The 20,801-nt window shown below is 37.1% G+C and overlaps 1 protein-coding gene across 3 annotated transcripts in view; it reads right to left on the bottom strand.

Moving 5' to 3' along the window:
- Positions 1 to 1,584: 1,584 nt before the first annotated feature.
- The window catches only part of LOC108679229 (H(+)/Cl(-) exchange transporter 5), a 28,619-nt gene continuing 9,402 nt past the window's right edge, over positions 1,585 to 20,801 (bottom strand). For 2 of the 3 annotated variants that reach the window (XM_018167830.2, XM_018167831.2), the window contains exons 3-19: positions 20,587 to 20,632; positions 15,082 to 15,213; positions 14,543 to 14,761; positions 14,063 to 14,208; positions 13,463 to 13,624; positions 12,619 to 12,766; positions 12,009 to 12,148; positions 11,534 to 11,716; positions 11,012 to 11,226; positions 10,605 to 10,713; positions 10,216 to 10,334; positions 9,797 to 9,918; positions 9,014 to 9,224; positions 8,537 to 8,700; positions 7,769 to 7,865; positions 6,802 to 6,918; positions 1,585 to 6,413 (exon numbers count right to left, since the gene is read on the bottom strand). In XM_018167830.2, coding sequence (XP_018023319.1) covers positions 6,323 to 6,413; positions 6,802 to 6,918; positions 7,769 to 7,865; positions 8,537 to 8,700; positions 9,014 to 9,224; positions 9,797 to 9,918; positions 10,216 to 10,334; positions 10,605 to 10,713; positions 11,012 to 11,226; positions 11,534 to 11,716; positions 12,009 to 12,148; positions 12,619 to 12,766; positions 13,463 to 13,624; positions 14,063 to 14,208; positions 14,543 to 14,761; positions 15,082 to 15,213; positions 20,587 to 20,632 — 2,421 coding nt within the window. In that variant the 3' untranslated portion in view covers positions 1,585 to 6,322. Of the gene's footprint in view, positions 6,414 to 6,801; positions 6,919 to 7,768; positions 7,866 to 8,536; positions 8,701 to 9,013; positions 9,225 to 9,796; positions 9,919 to 10,215; positions 10,335 to 10,604; positions 10,714 to 11,011; positions 11,227 to 11,533; positions 11,717 to 12,008; positions 12,149 to 12,618; positions 12,767 to 13,462; positions 13,625 to 14,062; positions 14,209 to 14,542; positions 14,762 to 15,081; positions 15,214 to 18,321; positions 18,426 to 20,586; positions 20,633 to 20,801 lie in introns of all 3 variants that reach the window. The other variant, XM_018167832.2, reaches the window with a different exon arrangement.

Here is a 20,801-nt window from a genome sequence, read left to right as displayed (position 1 = left end):
GCTTTCATCGCTGTCATTGATAAATGATAATACACGTAAGAAATTATAATAGCTTACATGTAATTCATTCTTTTAAATTTTTTAGGGGACACGGAAAAGTACTTTTTTTTGTTACAGAACACCATAAATAACGACAATGAATTTTATAACGTGAGAGGCACCCAGTGAAAAATCATTGCGTGGGAATCATGAATTTCATGGGATTAGAGACTAGTCACTAGTGCGTGCAGGCAGACATGATGGGACATGCGTTTTTGCCATTCTTATGCAACGGGCTCAGCCCGATAGCCTTCAGTCTCGCAAACACCAAGGTTGAAAATAAACGGTAATGTTTAATGTCAGTGTAAAACTTTTGATGAAGAGGATAAACGAAATTTTTACCTGTAAAAATATTTTAACTGTAAAAATTTTTAACTGTAAAAAGGGTGAAATGAATGATTATAGTAAATAACTAAAAGGAACAATGAATCGATTTTTTATTTCAACCGTGTAGCTATCATTTATACTTGATCATTGTTCAATTATTTATCACAAAATTATCTTGGCGGTTCCCCTTTTTTGAGTTCGCTCATGTTTCGTTTCAGTCGCCACTCGGTGCAAGCATGATGAGAGCATTATCACACGCCTGCTCTTCCGAGAACGTGACCTAGATAAAGTGGCGTGAGTGTGACGTATCGCTGCACGCCCTTGATCGTGGCTCACACTGACCAAGATGCACGTTTTCGTACAACTTTCCGGTACAGATAAGGCTTTATGACCCAAAATTTGAATCATTTTAACCTAATAAAACCGACGCGTTTTCTCGATATTTTATTAAATGGCATCCTCAATGCGGGCTTAATTCATACATCACAGTACTCGTTCCATGTTACTGAAACTAATTCAGTGTTGGAGTAGTTGTTAATTGAAGTGTTGGAGTAGTTGAAGCAGCCTATCACTGTAACAAACTATTTATTTTAGTTTCAAACGGAATAATAAAGATACGCAGCCGCCATTGAATAACGCAAGCGCTTATCTGCCGTCAATGACTCACGAGTGACTGGCACTGCACTTAACTCAACGTTCGTTAATAAAAGCGTTTAATACTGGTCAGTAATACAATATGTAAGGTTCGATCACCACATAATAACTACGAAACTGTTTCAATCTCTCTAGGAAGTGATACAAACTTGGCTTGCAAATGACTAATTCAAGCTACTTGAAATTCATTTTAATTCTATTGCTCTTATGGCATTAGATCCGAATCGCAGTACACCTCGTGCATTATTCATGACGCACAGTTGCGCAATGTGCCATTGATGGCAACGCAGTACTACGCATCAGGGTTAAATTATTACCATTTACAATTTTCATTACGTTGAATAATCATGAGGAAACAGCAACTATTAATGAGAGATGGACTTTAAACGTCGACGATATACTTAACTACAACTCCTTTCAATAATGATATAAAATTACGATCACCTGCATTGGTATAATAAATTATATTTAAAAATTAGTTCATACTAATATGGAGGTCAAGAAAACTGAACCACAAAGCTCGATAATTTAACGTAACACGGATGACGAAGGAAATACAATGGAGCCATTTGGTTCACAATTTTATTTGGACACGAGTCTACCACACATAAGGTATGCGGTACAAGTAAACATACCTCCATCGTAAGTGGGTATAATAACACACGTGATATGGATACACGTACATACAAAGGTATGCTGGACAAGATCACATAAATACGTGCCCATACATCGTTACCGCATTTTCCCTCTAAAATTGCACACATTCGTACCTCTGTTAACCAAACATAACATTTAAATGTGGCCATTAATCAGATAAAGATAATGAGTAATAAATAAAAACAAGGTATTCATCAATAACAACAAGAATATAGTGTAAAACGTGTTGGAATAATCAGTTGAAATGAGATGTTCAGGTAGGGAGGTGGTTCTTTAATGTGATATTTACGTGTGCGGGTATGTAAAGAAGCCGCATATTGACTTTGCAATAAATCTGAAGCCGACAGTATAAAGAAAAATTCAAGAAAACATAGGAAAAATCTCATTCAGCTAAGAAATCAACGAAATAATTTTCACAACAGTAAATGTTCTAATGTCAGTAACGTTATGAATGAGCTAAAAAAATTATTTCGTAACTGAAACATTAACCAGCAAGTTTATTAACCGTAACTTTATTCACTAACAGCGTTACAAGTAGTAATTAAATATAGAGCCTGTAGGTAGTTTCACGTTTAGCCTTTACTAAGTGGATAAAAAGCATGGCCATACAGCGCCCAATATGTACACAATGGAGCTGGCGTTACATCCGTTGGATTGTAACGCTACCTTAGATTTACATAGTCCTCCAGCTTTACAGTCTTCACGTTATTAGACATATGACAACGAAAATTTCTAAGGCTTACAGGCCCTTAAAAATAATCGCATAGTAGCAACAATGTTGTGGTTTCAAAACGGTCTATAAAGTTGACCAGTTAGAATATTTTCAGTGACTTTTGAAGATGAACAATTGAACACGATATGATAAGCGATCTATTATTATAGAATAAGACTATTCGCACACAAAGTCCGGCTCAAATTATAAATTGATCATAGTGTTTTGACAATATGCACAGGATTATTACCATGAAGTGACGAGTATAATATGGCCGGTACTCGAGGAATATGTCCCAAAAGTTATCACACTTATCATCAGAAGAAATAGACTAAAATAATTGCCGTATTTTGAGGCGGATGCTATTGCACGAGATGCTTCAGTTTAATTTTGCTCAAGTTTGCGTGAGAGCAAAAGCGCCTCCGCCTCACCACAATACTAAAGGCGGCGATCCATCATAGCCTTTGACTGCTACGTCCGAAACAAATACCGAGGATACACCAAGCCAAGGCTCCAGCGTGGCCTGGGGCTGCTATGTCCATAACTATACCAAAGGAACAAAAGATTGGTAAATAGGTTCTCAATAGACAGACCACGTTACAGGAATACTGGAAAAAATGGAGTTATATTGCGATTGAAGAAATAAAACTATTTGATCGATAACAACTGAGCAAAATAAGACGACATGACTCCGTTCGGAAATACAGTCCATTAATTATAAGAACATGTATTGGAATTTTGTGTTAAATCATACTTAACAGAGCAGAATCTCCTGTGATGAAGAAAATATAACAGTTTACCTATTATTTCGTGTGTACGTAACATTATTAATACTTTATTTGCTGTCTTCGCAAGCGAACAAACTCAAAGTCAGTCCAATTTCATGAAGGTGTGGAAATTAAACAGAAATTGAATCACAACAACCGATGTATCTAACTCATCCAGCCGTTGCCGTTTCCAAAGTACTCGTATTTAAAGCCCTCACTTGTATATAGGCCTTGTAATCAAGTTCCGCCTCACTAGGTACAGGGTTAAAGTGTCAATGAACATAATTTTTGACACGAATATGTAGTTATAAATAAAGTATCAAAGTTCAAATAGATCGTTGGTTTATAAGATATAGTGGATGCCTTAATCTATCAGTCGAATATAAATTACGAGAAGCACATGATGATGAATTTAAGATGCAATTGAATGAAGCTCGTGAACATGAAAATAATGTAATGCTGGGCTGCCTAGAGGTTTATTTCAGTGCTCAGCTAGATGGCATCACCTAGTGAAACGAACAATTCGAGAAAAAAGGCAGGAAAAAAGTTGCAGTAAACTCAAAAGTTGCTAGAAAAGTTTCTTTAAAAGTTGCAATTTAGAAATTGATTTGAGACGTTCAATACAAGCCCATGCGCTTGTATGATTTTAAATTATTTTGCGCTAGACGCTGCAATACTTCTCGTCATAATAAACTTCACAAAACACCCTTACATTTGTGATGCTTTTAAACGCGATCACGGTAAATGTGAAGCCACCACTCATGTGTACATGCGATCGCTTCAGGAGTGTGGCACAATGAACGTTGGGAGCGAGTACGTATATGAAATTTTACGATGACAGCTGAATACCCACAGCAATGCAAACAGAGGGAAAATAACCGTTAGACCTGTTTAGAAAAATGTTCTACTAAAGACTCTTTTCAACTCTCGAATTTACAGTAAAAACACACAAGGAAATGAATTTTGCAACTGATAAACGTTCTCGCTTGTAGGTATTTTAGCCCATAATGCACCTAGTACATTTCCATAATTGAACTTGCTTCATGTTATAGTGATCAAGTGTTCTAATGAACACGATTACAGAGCAGAGAAGATCAGAACGTATCTGTATAAATACTAAACGAAAGCCAAAAGACATCACTATAAATAAAATATTCAAAAAGTGAAAGGTCGGAAGAAAATCAAGAACAAAACTAAGTCAACCAAACTTCACTGGTTCAATAAATCTCTAAACTTAGAATTTTAAGTAACTCAACGACAGTAACAACTAAACGAATTAGGTTATTTACTCGGACACGTATTTAAGGATAAAACTCTACTGCTCATTCGCGCTTTGGGTCGGCAGTAATCGTAAACGAAGAACATCGAAAATGATATAGGAATCAAGAATAACCATTAAAGAGAAAGGAGACTCAAGGTAGTAGCTGAACACAAGAAAAATCATGAGGGGATGAAAACAAAACAATTTCAGCGAAACTTTCACTTAACGCTCGCTTGCAGTTCAAATCAAGTCACGAGCGTCTCGTCTGCATGCGACAAAACGGTCTCAGGAGTGTCGATAATATGGCTACTAACCGTGCGTGTTAAACCAAAGATAAGAATGAAACTTTGTATGAAAAGGGCACGACTTGCATGACAACAATAGTACTCGTTAGAAAGGAAATATTCCTCCTACACGGACATCCTACCTTACTTCTAAAACGAAGCAATCTCGATTACGAGGAGCCTCTCACACTTCCTGGTCAACCTCTTGGCCCGCATCACACAATCGCTTCAAGACTCAGTGATGAAAAAAAGCCTCGCTAATATAAATAATTGTTTCAAATTATCACGAAAGTATCAGTACTGAAGTAAACATTAGAGAGTTCATCCACGTTGAAAGTGACATTGTACGTAGGCATGGCTAAACCATACGTATATGGCCATACCACACAAAATGATAGCAACACAAAATGAAAATGGGAGGAGCCAAGGCGAAAAAGGCGCGCTGGTAAAACTCTAAGAAAAATTATATCATTATGACTCCGCGAAAACACGCGTATCACGGATTGTGGCGGAACAGCGGATACTAAATATTTTACGTTTAAACAGCAGGGCATATGATTAACAATACTAAAGGTTACCTCCATCATTCAAGATCAAATCGATTTATAAAGAACGAAAAAAATGCAAAGGAACCTAGACACAGCATTTGCTCTTTTTTTTTCTTTCAATCCCGACAAGAAAAAATTTATCTTTCATAGAATTATAAAAAACCAAGTTGCAATTGCAAAATCCGGCCACTAATTTTGCCCTTACAGTGACAATGCGAGCGTTAATCGGGACAAAGATTTTGTCATTAGAGTGGTGTGATGGATAGGTCGTTTACAGGGCAACTATGACTATGACCAGTTAAATTAAACCTACAAACTCCAAGAGATGCGAAAATGGGAACACACCACAAGCTACAAGCTTCTTAAAGATCTCAAATGCGTCGGTTCTTAGTCAAAGATTTTACAAGAAAACCAAATATATCATAATTGAAGTAGGACTATTCTGAACGTGAAACATCATCACATCCCCAAAACCAAAAAAATATATAGATGAGCAGAGATTCGAAGACTGATTTATCAAAATTAATATGGAGAAATATTCTCTAGTTCTACTCCAAGATATTTTGTGGCAGATTCAGGACGTCAGAAAATAATACAAGGAAAGAACAATGAAAAATAATTTTTAGACGTAAATAAGTGCTGCCAAAAAAATAAAACTGAAGTACGCAACGGAGCGCCTTGCAGAAAAAGAATAATGATTTTTCAATCTTTTGAAGGCTTACCAATCAACCAATTTGCAATTCACGAAGACATAACATTGAAATAAATCGATACATTTTTGATCGCGGGCGATTGAGACCAGAAAGTATCATTTGAAATATTAGATTGAAAGGGCAGATTAGTACAACTAACTTGCAGGGCAGGAAGCGAAAGTTTCGTTAATAATAAATAACGGTTTGATTTATAGAATAAACAATTTTCGTGAAAATAGTCAGGAATATTTTGTGAAACTACTGTTATCCCATAAACTATAAAGAGGACTTTTTGATTAGAATGACAGAGACGCGCGGGTTACGAAGCACGGTAAAGCGGAGACTAGGAGAAGGAATGCGAGACGTGATAAGGTAATGTTTTCAGTTGAAAAGAACGCTGTCTGGGTCCTCGTTAGACATTATTTTGATGTGGCGGAGGACGTCTTTCCTTGTAATGATGCCCAGCAGGCGCCTGCAACCCAAACTTCATTATAAAATGTTCCATAAGAATGATTTTGTATACCGAACAAAGTTCGAGGTTAAGGGGGGGGGGAATTCTACAGTTCCGATCCAATTCAATGCTGCTCAGCAGCTCAGGTACCGAGTCTTTAATGCAGGAAAGCTACGATTGTACTCTGGTTCTCATGTTCCAACAATACCTACAAATAGTTTTTTATGATATTTTATCAGTCATTGTTCACTTTTGCACGCCATAGAATTCGGCCCAGTGACTCATAGTCCGTACAAGTATGGAATACAGCAATCGAAGATAATCACATAAATTTGTAGCTACCTTTATATTATTTAGCTAAGTTAACATAAAATAGACGAAATATGCAGCAAAAACAAGCATCGCTCACCCGTTATGCGTGACGAGAGTCTGGCGGAGACCAAGCTTTCTGAACATGTCCACCACAGTCTCCATGGGCGTCTGATCCGTGATGGTTGGCGGCGCAAGATCAAGAATTCGATGAAGTCTGCACAGAAATAAGAACCATTTAAAAAAAATGGTATGAATAGTTATAACAGTAATACGAAGAATGACACAGAATAAGTCATCCACATTAACATGGCCTATGTGACAGGATGAATAAGTAACAGAAAATAAAAAAAATTGTCGGTTATTTAAGGTTTCTTGAAGCTATGATAACAGTAGCAGACAATAATACTTTTTAAATATCTGGCTAGAATGTACGAAAAACGAGCAAGAGTAGACAGAATTTGACGAGATCAGCTTACAAAATAGGACTTTAATTAAATAATATTTTGCGATAATGAATTTAACTCAGAAAAGTATTCGGAAAAAAATTGAAAAGTCAAAAGATGGAAATATACCTAGCGTTCATGTAAGAGATTGAGAACCACCGACAATTCAAAACACACATTCACAACACGTCATACAATTCCGTTGCAGAATTGAATAGGAAAGCTAGAAAAGCCCCGATCGTTATACTGTGCAGTGAGAACATTCGCGAAGAGAATTTGAGATTCAGTTATAGTGGCTGTAGCATCCCAATTATATGAAGAAAGTGTGTGCTAATAGTATAATTATTTATCAATGACCCAAGATTCCTGCAACGATTGATACGTCAGAAAACAAGTCTCTAAATGAGAGTCTTTTTCATAAATGGACCCATTTTCAATATTCTTTAGCTGGGTATTGAACTGCTTATCCGCTGGCTTACTTGCAATGTTTCGTCTTTTCCACAACAAGTATATGTTCATTAAATCATAATAATTTAAAAGTCAGAGTTTTTTTCATGACTTTTGTATCTTAAAAAGAATACTGATTCAAATTGATCTATTCATTTAAAACATAAAATTAACCTGAGAGGAGGTGGACCAAGCCACGGCGATGGCACGGATGGGGTGAAGAGAACAATGCTTTCTCGGCTGATGCCCTCCACGGTCCTTTTTGCTTGACCTGCCACAGAGTTTACATTTAATCACAGCGCCCTCCGCAATACTTATGATACCGCTCGCATAATTAACAGGAGGACTGCGGCATTGGTTGTCGAGAATAAATAGGGCATTTAAACTTGACTATTAACTATTAAATATGCCACAACACGAAGAGCAGGATTTAGGTAAAACGCTAGGAGGAAAATTTTACTGATCAGGAAATTGCTTTCAGAATAGGTATAGGATAAAAATCATTAATACTGCCGAGAATTTAATCGCAAATCATGAATTTATCCAACCCTGATGAATCCGCTCATTAGAAGGAACAAGCTAAGAAAAACTTGTTGAAACAAAGAATACAAGATATGCTGCATATCCATTTTTATCTCAATTTGATATTAATTTAAGACCGTAACACAAGTCTCTACCACTAACATAATACTTGACAGCAATCCAGTACATATGAATGACATTTGAGCAAGATTCACTGATTGCTATGACCAAGTCCACTCACTGATTGCCATGACCACGTCCACTCACTGATGCCACAACCAAAACCACTCACTGATTGCCACAACCAAACCACTCACTTATAGCCACAACCAAAACCACTCGCTGATTGCCACAACCAAAACTACTCCTGATTGTCACAACCATAACTACTCACTGATCGTCATGACCAAGTCCACTCACTGATTGCCATGACCAAGTCTCTCCTGGCAACAAGTCCCACGAGGTACTGTGACTGATGAGACACCACCACCGGGAAGCCGTTGTGATTAGTTTCTGTGAGCAGCTGCTCGACGTCAGCCAGCGTCAGCGAGTCTTGCGTCAGGACGTACAGAGAGCCGTTTTTCCTGCTCCAAAAATCGTGATGAAGTCTCATGATTATGAATAGAATTAAAAATATTTCTAGAATAATTACGAAAATTGTGACGTTCAAGAGGGCATTTTCAAGGCTGAAAGATATAAAGTTAAGCGCAGTGTTTTAATTGTTGATTGCAAATCAGAATTGTAATAAACAAAGAACAACACGAACAACATCAAATCATATCCTCCACAACAAGAACCAATTTACCGAAATGTGTAAATAAATAACTGAGCTGTAAGACATCATGAGAAAAGGAACTATCATACCCAAAGACGTGCTATAATATACGAGTTGCAGACCTGGGCTGCATGACGTCCTGGGCGAGTGTGGTGTGCGTGAACTCCTCCCTGGGGTCTAAGAAGGGGTAGCCGTTGAGGGTGATGTGGGCGTCGTAGATGCCCATGCGGCCGAATGCGTCGCCCACCCACTTGCTGGCCATCACTGCAGCCATCAACGGCACGATGTAGCGCACGCCGCCCGTCAGCTCGAACATGATCACCACTAGCGAAACTGCGTCCACGGGGAGGTATACGTCAATAATAATAATACACTGGACGGGTAACATTGAAACTAGAATTGTCGCAACGACTAATGATTTATGAAGTAAGCAACAACAACTCACAATATTGTTATTGGAATTATTTTTGGTACAATTGAAGAATCCTATGGATATATTCATGCAACTAATCACAAAATATTGCTATTGAAATAACTCCTGAATATTATTCCGATAGGTACAACTAACCTCCCGAATATTTTTCTTATCTGACTAGCCCACGAATATTCTCGAATAAATAAACCCTTCATCTAAATATTGCTACTGAAATAACTTCTGAATATTATTCTGATACAACAAACCTCCCTAGTATTTTTCTTATCTAACCACCCAATATTCCTATTGAAAAAAAAAAAGAATAATTCCATCGAACCAACACTTTAATATAGCCATAACACTAACTATCGAATATTTCCGTCGAACCAACCCCCAGCATATTTCCATCGAACTAGCCCCTCCTTACTCCCATTAAGTAACCTTCCCCCGTCGCACCGATGGCCACGACCAGAAGTTTTAAGCCATTTACCCGTCATCCTGGTGACGCCGCCGAGGACGGCCGCGGCGCCGACCATTGCGTACAGGCCGGGCGTGATGCAGTTGTCGCCGGTGCTGCACTCGCCTGCAAACACCGGCCAGTCGGGGTGATGGCTGTAAAAAGCGTTCATTTAATTACAAAACAAGAACTACTCGAACAATTAACTTTGTTAGGGATACAAAATATAAATTGCGCCTTCGGAGTTTTATCAGGATTCTATTAAAATCTTGCACAGTACAGTTGATTACACCAGTTACAGTCGGATGAAGCCAATAGAAAATAAAGATTTACATAAAAAGTTTTAAATAAACAAGGGCTTTACGAAAATGGAACCCATATATCTTCGAAACTTTCCTCAGACTAGTAAGGAAATTTGCAAGTTAGGTTCCCCACTTAATTTTTTGACTTACTAAGCAAGCTGTTCCATGGCAATGCCGACGATGCGACCCACGATGGCACCCATGGCTAGGGATGGGATGAAGAGACCGCACGGCACTTTGATGCCAAACGTGAATACCGTCATTGTCATCTGAAAATAAGTTTCGTTAAGCTCATTGGCCCAAAATTCAGAAAATCTATTTCTGAAAAACTGAGGCAAGAATTGTTAAAGAAGATCAACTTTGTCCCTCACCCATGACTCAACTATACTAGTAACCAATAAATAAAAAGTTACGTACATCGGAATAATTCAATTATTGTTCATGGAAGTATTTACTACGAAAGAAACCCATGAACACATGTCACAATCAGGCAATATCCACAATTAAAAGAAAATTAATAATTTAATTTAGTGTATTACTTTGAAAATAAGAGCGAGTGCCAGAAGCCAAATGGCTCTGAGAACGCCAGGCCCAGCTGCTGCAGTCTCAATAGCGGAGTTGACGTTTGTGAAGTTGCGTTGGTAATCGCTTCAACAGAAATTAGGATTATTAGATAATACTAATACTTGTTCACATGGGGTTACCGGTAACCTAGAATTCGTGATATATTCATCATATGCAGTTCAAGGCAGTGGAGGTATTTGGCGAGGTGCAGTGATTGAGAGCCCAACTGTTTAGACAAGGTTTGCTAAATTATGTTCAGGAACATGGTAGAAATTGTATCAACTTAACGTAATCAACAAAAAATCACTAGCATAATTGTACGTGGCAAAGAATAGGAAAATTTAAACTATTAAGATCCCCTTTTAATCTACACCTTGCTTACCAGAGAGCATCATTATTAGCAGCACTGCACTGAGAGAAGAGCATGTATATGAGACTGCTCGTGTCGATGCGGGTGTAGGGGTTAGGGTAGGCGAGCAGGGCAGTGATGAGGGTGACCACGGCCACCTCGAGGCGAGGGTACTGACCAAGACGGCTGCTCTTACGGAACCTGCACCACCAAATGTTTGCTCTGATGAACGCAGTCCCAATGAGCCCCTGCAATAAGAACATCTACAGTAAAATATATTCTCCAAACAAAGAGGCTATTGCAATTTAAGATTATCCAGGTCGATGAGTCAAAATTTATAAAAAATTTGAGATTAATTTATAGCAATGTTAGGGATATATTTACTAATCTTAGTGTAGGATATCAGAATTTGTTCCTTTAAGCAGGTTACATTGAAGACCAGATAATTTGTTTTATTGAAAATGTTGTCATAATTTTTCTCAATATATTGAACAATAATTTTTTCATTCGAATTTACATACTAAAATATGGAGAAATAAGTATATAGTGACTCACGCCTATGACTCCAAGCAGGATGAAAGGAATAAGCTCAATGAAGATCCATGGTTTGCTGTACTCTACGTAGAATAGCACCGAATGTTCGTTGCCGAAAGGATTGATGGAGCGCACCACAAAAGCGGCGACCAGAGCAGCAAAGAATGAACGCCATAGCGTCTTCAGAGGGAAATAGTACGAAACCTGGAAAATGTGAAACATGTGAATCCGGAATCAGAACCTTTTGTATGTATAAGAAAACTCGTAGTGATCATTGCTCCGAGAGTAGGTGTATTGGTTGCATAATCGAAGTGCAATCATGACAAGGACACCATACTCAAAATTGGGAAAAATAATGCCGCTCAGACTTCATCTTTAATTAGTAATACTGGGCTGGACTGAGCAATAAGAATTCAATTCAAAGATTTAGCAACTGGAAATAGTAGACACGTTTTGATTGCATAAAGCCTGTATATTTTACTTGGCTACAACGTACCTCTTCAAGACTGAAGAGCACACCGCCTATGGGCGCACCGAATGCCACAGACACTCCCACAGCTGCAGACGCGGATAGAATTTCCCGCTTCTTAGCTTCATTCCGTCCATACTTTGGGAACAAGTATGACAACACATTACCTGCAATTTGAATTCCAATCAATATATTAAATGATGTAAAATTCCCGTTCCTGAAATTGTGATATTTATATTTATTAAATTCGAATTGATTTGGAAAATCAACAGCCTGACAACTAAGCAATGGCTTCAATTCTTTTCTACTCGACTGAACTGAAACAAATTGTCTAAAATGTGGTATTTATACAGGGACTGCCTAACTTCAATTATTATTCGCCCTAAATAAAATGAGTTACGTATCTGAACATAGATGGTCGTAAAATGGACTAAGTTTTATATAACTGTAAAAAAAACAAGTCTCTCAAGCTAGAAAATTTTCAAACAATTTTGAACATTGGTGAATGCGCTGTATATAAAAGAAGACGATGTTTCAAAAATTTATTTCATTCAGTAATGATACTGAGGAATAATAGCTAATACTACGTACTAAGAGTTTTGTAAACAATTATGCTACGATTAGTTGAGCTTCAAACCTATACAGCAGGACACGTGTACGAGTGGCCCCTCCTTGCCCAAGGAGAGGCCCGAAGACACCGCCATGATCACGCCCACACTCTTGATTAAGAGCGTCCACTTGCCTAGGTATCCTCTGATGATGAACCCACTTAGGATGGTTTTGATCTGAACAATAAAATATACTATATTTTCGAGTGAAAGTCATAGTTACTCATCAATAAAAACAAATATTATTAGAGAGCATGGTGAAAGATATGAGTAGATTATGAACGTTCAAAAGCCTATATCACTCGTTAACCTGAAGAAAAATAGATTAAAATAGAAATATCGAGCTTGAATTATGACTCAATAGGGTATCAGAACAGGCTATTGTAGTTTTCATGTACAATACGGTGAATCGCGATTTTTCTTTAGTAAACCAAGGATCTATATTAAACAATCACACTTTTTCAGTGAAGGTAGAATTCATTAGCATCAGAGGGCGTATTTTGTTGTAATATTGTTCAAAATTATCAATATTATCATTAAAAAATGCAGAAAATGCACAGAACAAACGCAGTCTGGCATTCATAACTCTTATAATGATAACAATACCTTCATATTAGTGAAGCTTGTATTTCATATTATACCTAATTTAATGAGAACCACATCTTCAATTGACAATATTTATGGGGCCACACTTTCTAAACTCAATGTAGTACACGTAACGGACGATTCCTCGTCTGTAATTGGCAGAGTTAGCATAAAGAGCCGTCAGTGATGTTCATACGAAGTTACAAATTCTTAATCATTTTCATAGCCCAGTTGCATAGTATGAATGAAATATTATAGAGCGACCCAGATGCATATTATAAATGTAACCTCGGCGATGCCAGAGCCACAGGCGTAGGGGGCAAACATCATGACGAGGGCAGCAATGAGCGAGGCGAACAACAGTGACCACGCGATGTAGAAGAAGTAGCTTATGATGTACGTGCCAGCCGTGTCGTCGTACAGGCCTAGAAGCTCAGGCCACGTGTACCACTGAAAAGTTTAATAATATCAATCTTTTTCTGAACGTCAAGTAATTCAGTGTAAATTCAAGCATTTGATGAACCACTGTGGTAATGAACTGTCAAAATTTAAATAACAATCAAGACCTGAAAAAGCACAACGTTACTGAGAAATAGGATAAGGCTGATAAAAAAATCCGAAGTTTTGTTACATGCCCAAGAACTAGAATGTTCATTTGTTTCTCGTTTGGCGTGTTGGCTATCTACTGATAACAATAAAATGAAATATTTCAAGTTCCGACAGCTTAATTGAGACGTGTCGTGGATACAATCCAGTTATATACCACCAAGTACTGGGAACACCTTTTGCAAAATCGGTATGACAGATACAATAATTTGTAGTAAAGAAAATAATACAACTATAACTTCGATTACAACAGCATTTAGTAGCTGGATAAACCGTACATACATTGGAACAGTTGTCGTGATCATAGAAGGTTTCATTGGAGCTCCAGCAGCACTGTTCTCTGTTGAACCAAAATGCTTCTGGGCAAATACCGAACTTGAGATCCGTCATCCAACGAGCGCTTATGTCGATTGTACCCGCAACAGCACCTAAAAAAATATTTATAACCCTGTGAGAAGTTATTTGCTGTATCATGATATGTTTCGGACGTAGCAGTCGCAGGCCATGATGGATTGATCGCCGCCTCTGTTAAGTTAAGCACTCATACGGCACTGAATTTGTTTCGACGATGTGATAGTAATTTTCAGGTACCCAAAGTCACCATGATTCAGAAAAAATCCATTCCTCCTTCCTTTATAAATACAAAAAACATCTCAAATATAGAAAAGCTATTCTACACGTAGCAACTCAGTAGACGAATTCTTTTCTATCCAAATTAAAAATTTCTAATTACACCCTAAAAAAACAGTACAAATAACTAACCAGCAAAGAGCCCAATAAGAAAGACACATAGCCAGCCTGAGCCAGCGTCATGGCTGCTCTTGAGCCAGTCAAGCAGACTGCGGCCTCTGTTCTTCTCAAGGAGTCGGTGGCGCATGCGATCCCGCGCCACGTCCCGCTGCCAGTCTATGGTGTGGAAGTCCTCGTATTGGCCAAAACACATCAGGTCCGGTGAAGAAATATCGTCGTTGATTGTCATATCTGGCAACAAGGAACATATTTCTTCAATAACAAATTGTTATGAGGCAGTTATCAATATTATCATTAATATTTCTAAAAAAAGCAGAAAATACACCAGAGGGAAAGTAAATAGTACAAAACCAATGTGATCTTGAGTTAAAAAATACACTAAGGCATTACAAAATACGACATCGATACTCCTTTAAATAATGTAAGACAGAAATTTATGGCCTTTTAAATGAATAACATAAAATTGCACAAAAAAGTTTTTGGTGGGTTTTAAATATTATGCATCATTAGTTCAGGAAATAACCTACATCTAGCAATGTATGGAGGCTCACCATTGTTGCCAATAGGCAGGCTGCTGTCAGCCACACAACTGGAGCCGCCCTCCATGTTGATATCTGATCTATGGCCACTGCCTGTACTGCCGCTATCTGCAGCCATGCTATTGCCTGCGTTTGCTCGCTGTCCTAAAAAAAATAAAAATAAGCAAATGTTAGACAAGCATGCATGACAACAAACAAAAGAAAATAGTCATAAAAATCAAAGCTAACTTTTTGCTAATGGAAGAAGTAAAATTGATGTAAAAATTCAAATCTAAAATGTGTAAATCCAATACAAATATGCTATGGGTAAAAATAATGCATTATCATGGAATATGATTCGTAATTTTATTTAATGATTTGCATGAAATGTTCAAATTTTCAAAGAATGAATATGAATCCTATAAACCATGGAATTATTGTTTTGGAAAATAAAATAATAATGAAATTATTAAAAAACCAGCAGAGTTAAAGAGAAGAAAAATTTGATTGAGTTGAATTATTCAATACATTTTTTTATCTGGAAATTCCATTCCAGAATTATGTAAATTTTTTCTCGACTAATTTCATAACAGACAAGAATACAAAATTGAAAGCATACTGTACTAGGGCTTCTAAATATGATTTTCAACATAACAAGTGCATTACGTTGAATACGGTATAGATTCTGCATCACTACAAATATGCAATTATAATACTATTAATTAAAACCAAAATTCAGTAGGAACTATTTTTTTCAAAATCAAATGTTTGCAAAGATCCCACACAGACTGGAAGAATACCAACTATTGAAGCATAAATTAGAATTAGAATTAAGATTAATTAGAAATTAAGTTTCCTATAATGGAAACTTAATGTATTTATGGATTATTTCCCACATTCAGGTGCTTCAGATCCATTTATTCAGCCATAGCGTGTCTCGTACGTAATTCGTATCAAAAATGAATTGATTAGTTCCTTCCTTTCAAGTCTATCATGTAATTCAATTCACAAAATACGGTACAAAGCCAGTTTTATCAAAAACTAATTTCAAAATCAAATCATGCAAGGGCAATTCAAGTTATGCAAAGCAGATAAAATATGTTGGGCCTGTCAGCTGAGGCACTGCATAAAGGCCAGTAATGATTGTTTGTATAGATCAGTGGTTCCCAAAGTGGGCGATATCGCCCCCCTAGGGGCGATGGAAAGATTTTGGGGGGCGGTAATGAAGAAGAGGGCGGTTGGGGGGCGATAAGGGGGCGACAATCCGAAGTCGAAGTCAGAAGTTCGAAAGTTTGTTTGACGATATGTACACAACACGTGCAGCACACGACTCTCAGCGATGGTTTTGTCACCCAGATCTATTTTTTTAGCCTCTCTTGGGTTTACGTCTCGGACAAATTAACGGCCGGACTGGCGGCCGGTCTCACGGCCAATTTCCAAATTCAATGATCAAGGAATATCTCTCAAAACTAATGAACTTAACTCGATGAAACTTGGTACACGTACTCATTAGGACCTAACAATAATGTTTAGCTCGTGAAAATTGCTTGAATTTTGCCATCGTTTGTTTGTGTCACAGTTATATGGCAAAACGGCCGAAATTCACAGTGATCAAGTAATTTCTTCCAAACTACCAAACAGATTCGAACGAAATTTTGAATTTGCAGTCCTAACTGCCGAACGGTAATGTTTATCTCGTGAAAATTTTTTCGATTGCGCCCTCGTTCGCGAGTTTTTTTTTTATTTCACCTTCATTCGTGGTTTAAACAGCAATACATGTTTATTTAAATTCGCAATAATCAAGAAATTTTTTCCGAACTGCTGAACAGATTTGAACGGAACTTAATATTTAAATATCTAACCTCAGCAACGGTGATGTTTAGCTCGTTACAATTTTTTCGTTTTGCCTTCGTTTGCCAGTTATACGGCCTTAAATGGCTCTTGGTTAAACCGGCCGGTAGAAAAGCCGGTCGTTCCTCCAATATCTGTATAACTCGCGAACGAAAGCAAAATAAAAAATTGTCACGAGCTAAACATCACCGTTGAGAGGTTAGGTATTTATATACAAAGTTTCATTGAAATTTGTTCTGTAGTTTGGAAGAAATTTCTTGATCGCCTCGAATTTAAGTGACAAATTACCCGGCGATACGGGCCGAATATAGGGAAGTGCGAAATCAAGAATGACGGTGAAATGGAAAAAAAGCTCGCAAACAAAGGTAAAATCTAAAAAAATTATAAGCTGAAAAATCACCGTTTGGAATGTATATTCAAAATTTCGCTCAAATCTGTTCAATAGTTTGGAAGAAATTCTTTGATCACTGCGAATTTCGGCCTGTTTCGCAATATACGCGTTACTCACGAATGGAAGTGACATTTAAAAAAATTACAAGCTGAATAACACCGTTAGGTTCTGATGAATGCATGTTCCAAGTTTCATAGAGCTGCGTTCATTAGTTTTGGAGATACTACTTGATAATTGAATTTGGAGATTGGTCGAGAGACCGGCCACGAGTCAGGCCGTAAATTCGCCCGAGACGTCCTATAATAGGTTTCTGGCGCTGAAACAGTTGAAAGAGCTGAAAAACACATTGGTTCACTAAATGGGCTTCTATTTGTGAAATACACATTTGTGTTTAACCGTTCTCTTTTAAAATTGCAGCGTACTAAATTTCAAGAAAGAGGCGTATGTCTGTGGGGGGCGCTAGAAATTCACTAGGGAGCCAAAGGGGGCGCCAGCCTGAAAAAGTTTGGGAACCACTGGTATAGATTGTATTGGCTAAATAGTGCCAAATAGTCTATATCTCTAAATTTTCGAGGGGCACTGGTGGGCGTTTCAGTTCAATAGCTTTATTCATGCAGCAGGTTTGACTATACAGTTGATACAATTGGGCACAAATTGCTATTCCAAAGGTTTGTCTATAATTACAGCTTCAGGATTCACTTGTTACAAAACACTTTTCAACAAGCAAAAATGTGGAAATAGTAGATGCTAGGAAATCTTCTGTAATCAGTGTCACATGTCAGTTTCCAACTGTAAACAAATTACAAAATTAAAATAAATAACACTCATCATTAGGAGGCCATAATAAAAAAGAAACAAGCCAAACTGCAATTAGTAGTATGAACTTATGTTAATTAATGAAATTTAGTACTTTCACCACACCTCAACAGATAACACTGAATGTGAGATGAAACCAGTAAATGAATCGAATTAGTTTAAAAATGAAAAATCAAACTTGGGTCAGTCTGGCAAGCACACTAAAGTATTCTTACCACTGAGTGGGATCATTGGTATTGCAGATCTGTCATGGACAGTCATAAGGACTCAACAGTTGATACAGCTAGCAAGTCAAGGTGATGGAGATGATGGTGAAGCTCTGCAGAGAGCAAATTACTAATTTTTGAATACAGAGTGCAACACAACAAAGCATTAGTGGTGCATAAGGAAGAACAATTTAACTAATCAAGGTTTTTATTTCACACATGTGCAGTGGCAGCCAGTTTTCATTACCCAAAGCTGGCATCCATGAAAATGTGCTTAGGTTGATCCTCATTTTTCAGCATATCACATTTTATTTCTAAAGACTGGAACTGCATGGATGTACAAACACTTGAAGTCCCAAGGTGTACAAACATTTCAAGAAAAAAGAAAAAAGACAAGCAATACAGAGTAATCATATCTTTGCTAAAATTGGACTAATTGTCTCAAAGATATGTATGGCTTTCAATTTAGGTATAGAAACAATAAAAGACAGCAGTATGGTAGCATGCCACAGCAGTGTGGGCTACTATGCATGTTCAAACCAGCACCAGCACGGAGTTATAAGCCTAATCATAAGTTTTTAGAAATTGCTAATAGAAATAGAACTGAAATTAAAATAAAAATGGTTGACTTACAGTCAAAATAGATAAGTTTAACTACAACCCTTTAGGAACAGGGCCTATAGCTCAGCAAGCAGATAGCCTGACTCTCTTAGTCATGATAAATTTCAGTTCAGTAACTAGTTTGGAAAGTGCCTCTGCCCCAAGGGGGTTAGTAGCTTTATATACATTAGGATTGAAGAATGATGCAGATGTTGCAGAAGGAAAGCCCATAATACATATGTGGTACACATCATCTTCCCCTTAGGAAACATATAATGCCAAAGAAGAGGTAACTGGGACAGTATTGCACCCAACCCTGTGCTTCACAATTGCTGCAACAACATGGCCACAGCTTGTAAGAAAATGAACAAAGCAGACCAGTTGACCTGAGAGGAAGAGAAAAAGCATGAAATGGCATAAAAAGTTGCATTTAAATCTGTATAAAATATTTGTTCTAAAAATATTTGCCAAGGCTCCCATTCTAATAAGGCATTTTGGCAGAACACCAGCTTTTACTCTGAGTGGTATCATTGAGAATATTAAATCAGGAAGACCCTGCACATCAATGCAAAGAAAAGCACATTCTTATGAGCGTTTTAAATGCGAGAGAGGAAAGAGAAAAAGATACCTGCAATGTACAATCCTAAGGGAAACATCACTCAAAAGGAAGGTTTTCCAAGAAATGACACAAAAAAGCAAGCCACATTTCAGCATTTCATGGTATAGTGAACAGCATGAAAATTCTTGGAAGATAATGAAAATGATCAAAGAAGAAAGAAAACATAACTGTTGTTGTAAGTTTTTCTTTGTTAATTTAATAATAATTTCTCACTTCATGTGATTAATTGGAAGATGAGGCAGTGACACTGGCATTTGATTAGTTTTGTTTATATAAAATACATACCTACATTTCTCTTACACACGTTCTGATTTTCATAGTTTCTATAATTTTTAGTAACCAGCAAAATTGAATCAGGCTGTGGCTTCTGAACATGCATATTATGCTTGATTTTCAAATCAGGCACCAAAATATTAAAAAAAAGTACGTGTATAACCAACTGTGCTACTATATATGACCAACCGGCACTACTAATTCAGCAATAGTAAAAATGGCTGATAAATTCACAGTAGATAAGAAGATAATTCAGAAGAACACAAACACAGCAAAGCAGGACAGTGAATTAGACAATAGATGTTACAGCTATATGTAACACTATAGCCATTCAAAGCATAAAATAAGCACAAAACATAACGACCAACTGCATTGTATAATTAGCATTCCAGTTCATGAAGTAAAGTTCAATCCCTGGCAGTTTTAGTGCAGAATTCAACAGAGGTGTGATAGAGCATCTTTTGCAAAAAGTTCATGAATTAAAAATAAGACCCTTTAAATATAAAAAATAATGAGTTAATAAACTAAAGTTGAGTGTTTAAGTTAACTAAAGTTAACTAGTTCACTGATAATTATTTGAGCTAGATTTTGAATGTAATTTCAAAACATCAGAAAAATCATCAATTGGGAGACTAGTGAACAGAAAGTTGTCAAGAATATATTATTAAATTTATATCAGTCTATTAGTCAATAGTTGGAAACAGTCATTCCCTTCAGAGCAAATAAAACTGACAATAATATTATAACATGTTTCTTATTATGAGAATACCATGAAAACTTACTTATGTCATGAACTGGGATGTTCCCTTGATCACCAGGAGGTGAATCCTGTAAGTGAAATAATGATTTAAATCCAAAGTTACTCTAACTTTGTGCTATTCTCAATAACTGGATTACATTGAATTACAGCAACATTCCATTGGGTCTGAAAGAGAAGTGTTCAAAATTGTGTTTAAAATGAACATTTAGATTTAGTACAACCATCACAAGGACATGA

This window comes from Hyalella azteca, unplaced genomic scaffold (genome assembly GCF_000764305.2).
Source record: "Hyalella azteca isolate HAZT.00-mixed unplaced genomic scaffold, Hazt_2.0.2 contig7133, whole genome shotgun sequence".
NCBI lineage: Eukaryota > Metazoa > Arthropoda > Malacostraca > Amphipoda > Hyalellidae > Hyalella > Hyalella azteca.
Note: the sequence above shows the minus strand (reverse complement) of the source record. Positions and strands in the feature narration are given on the sequence as shown.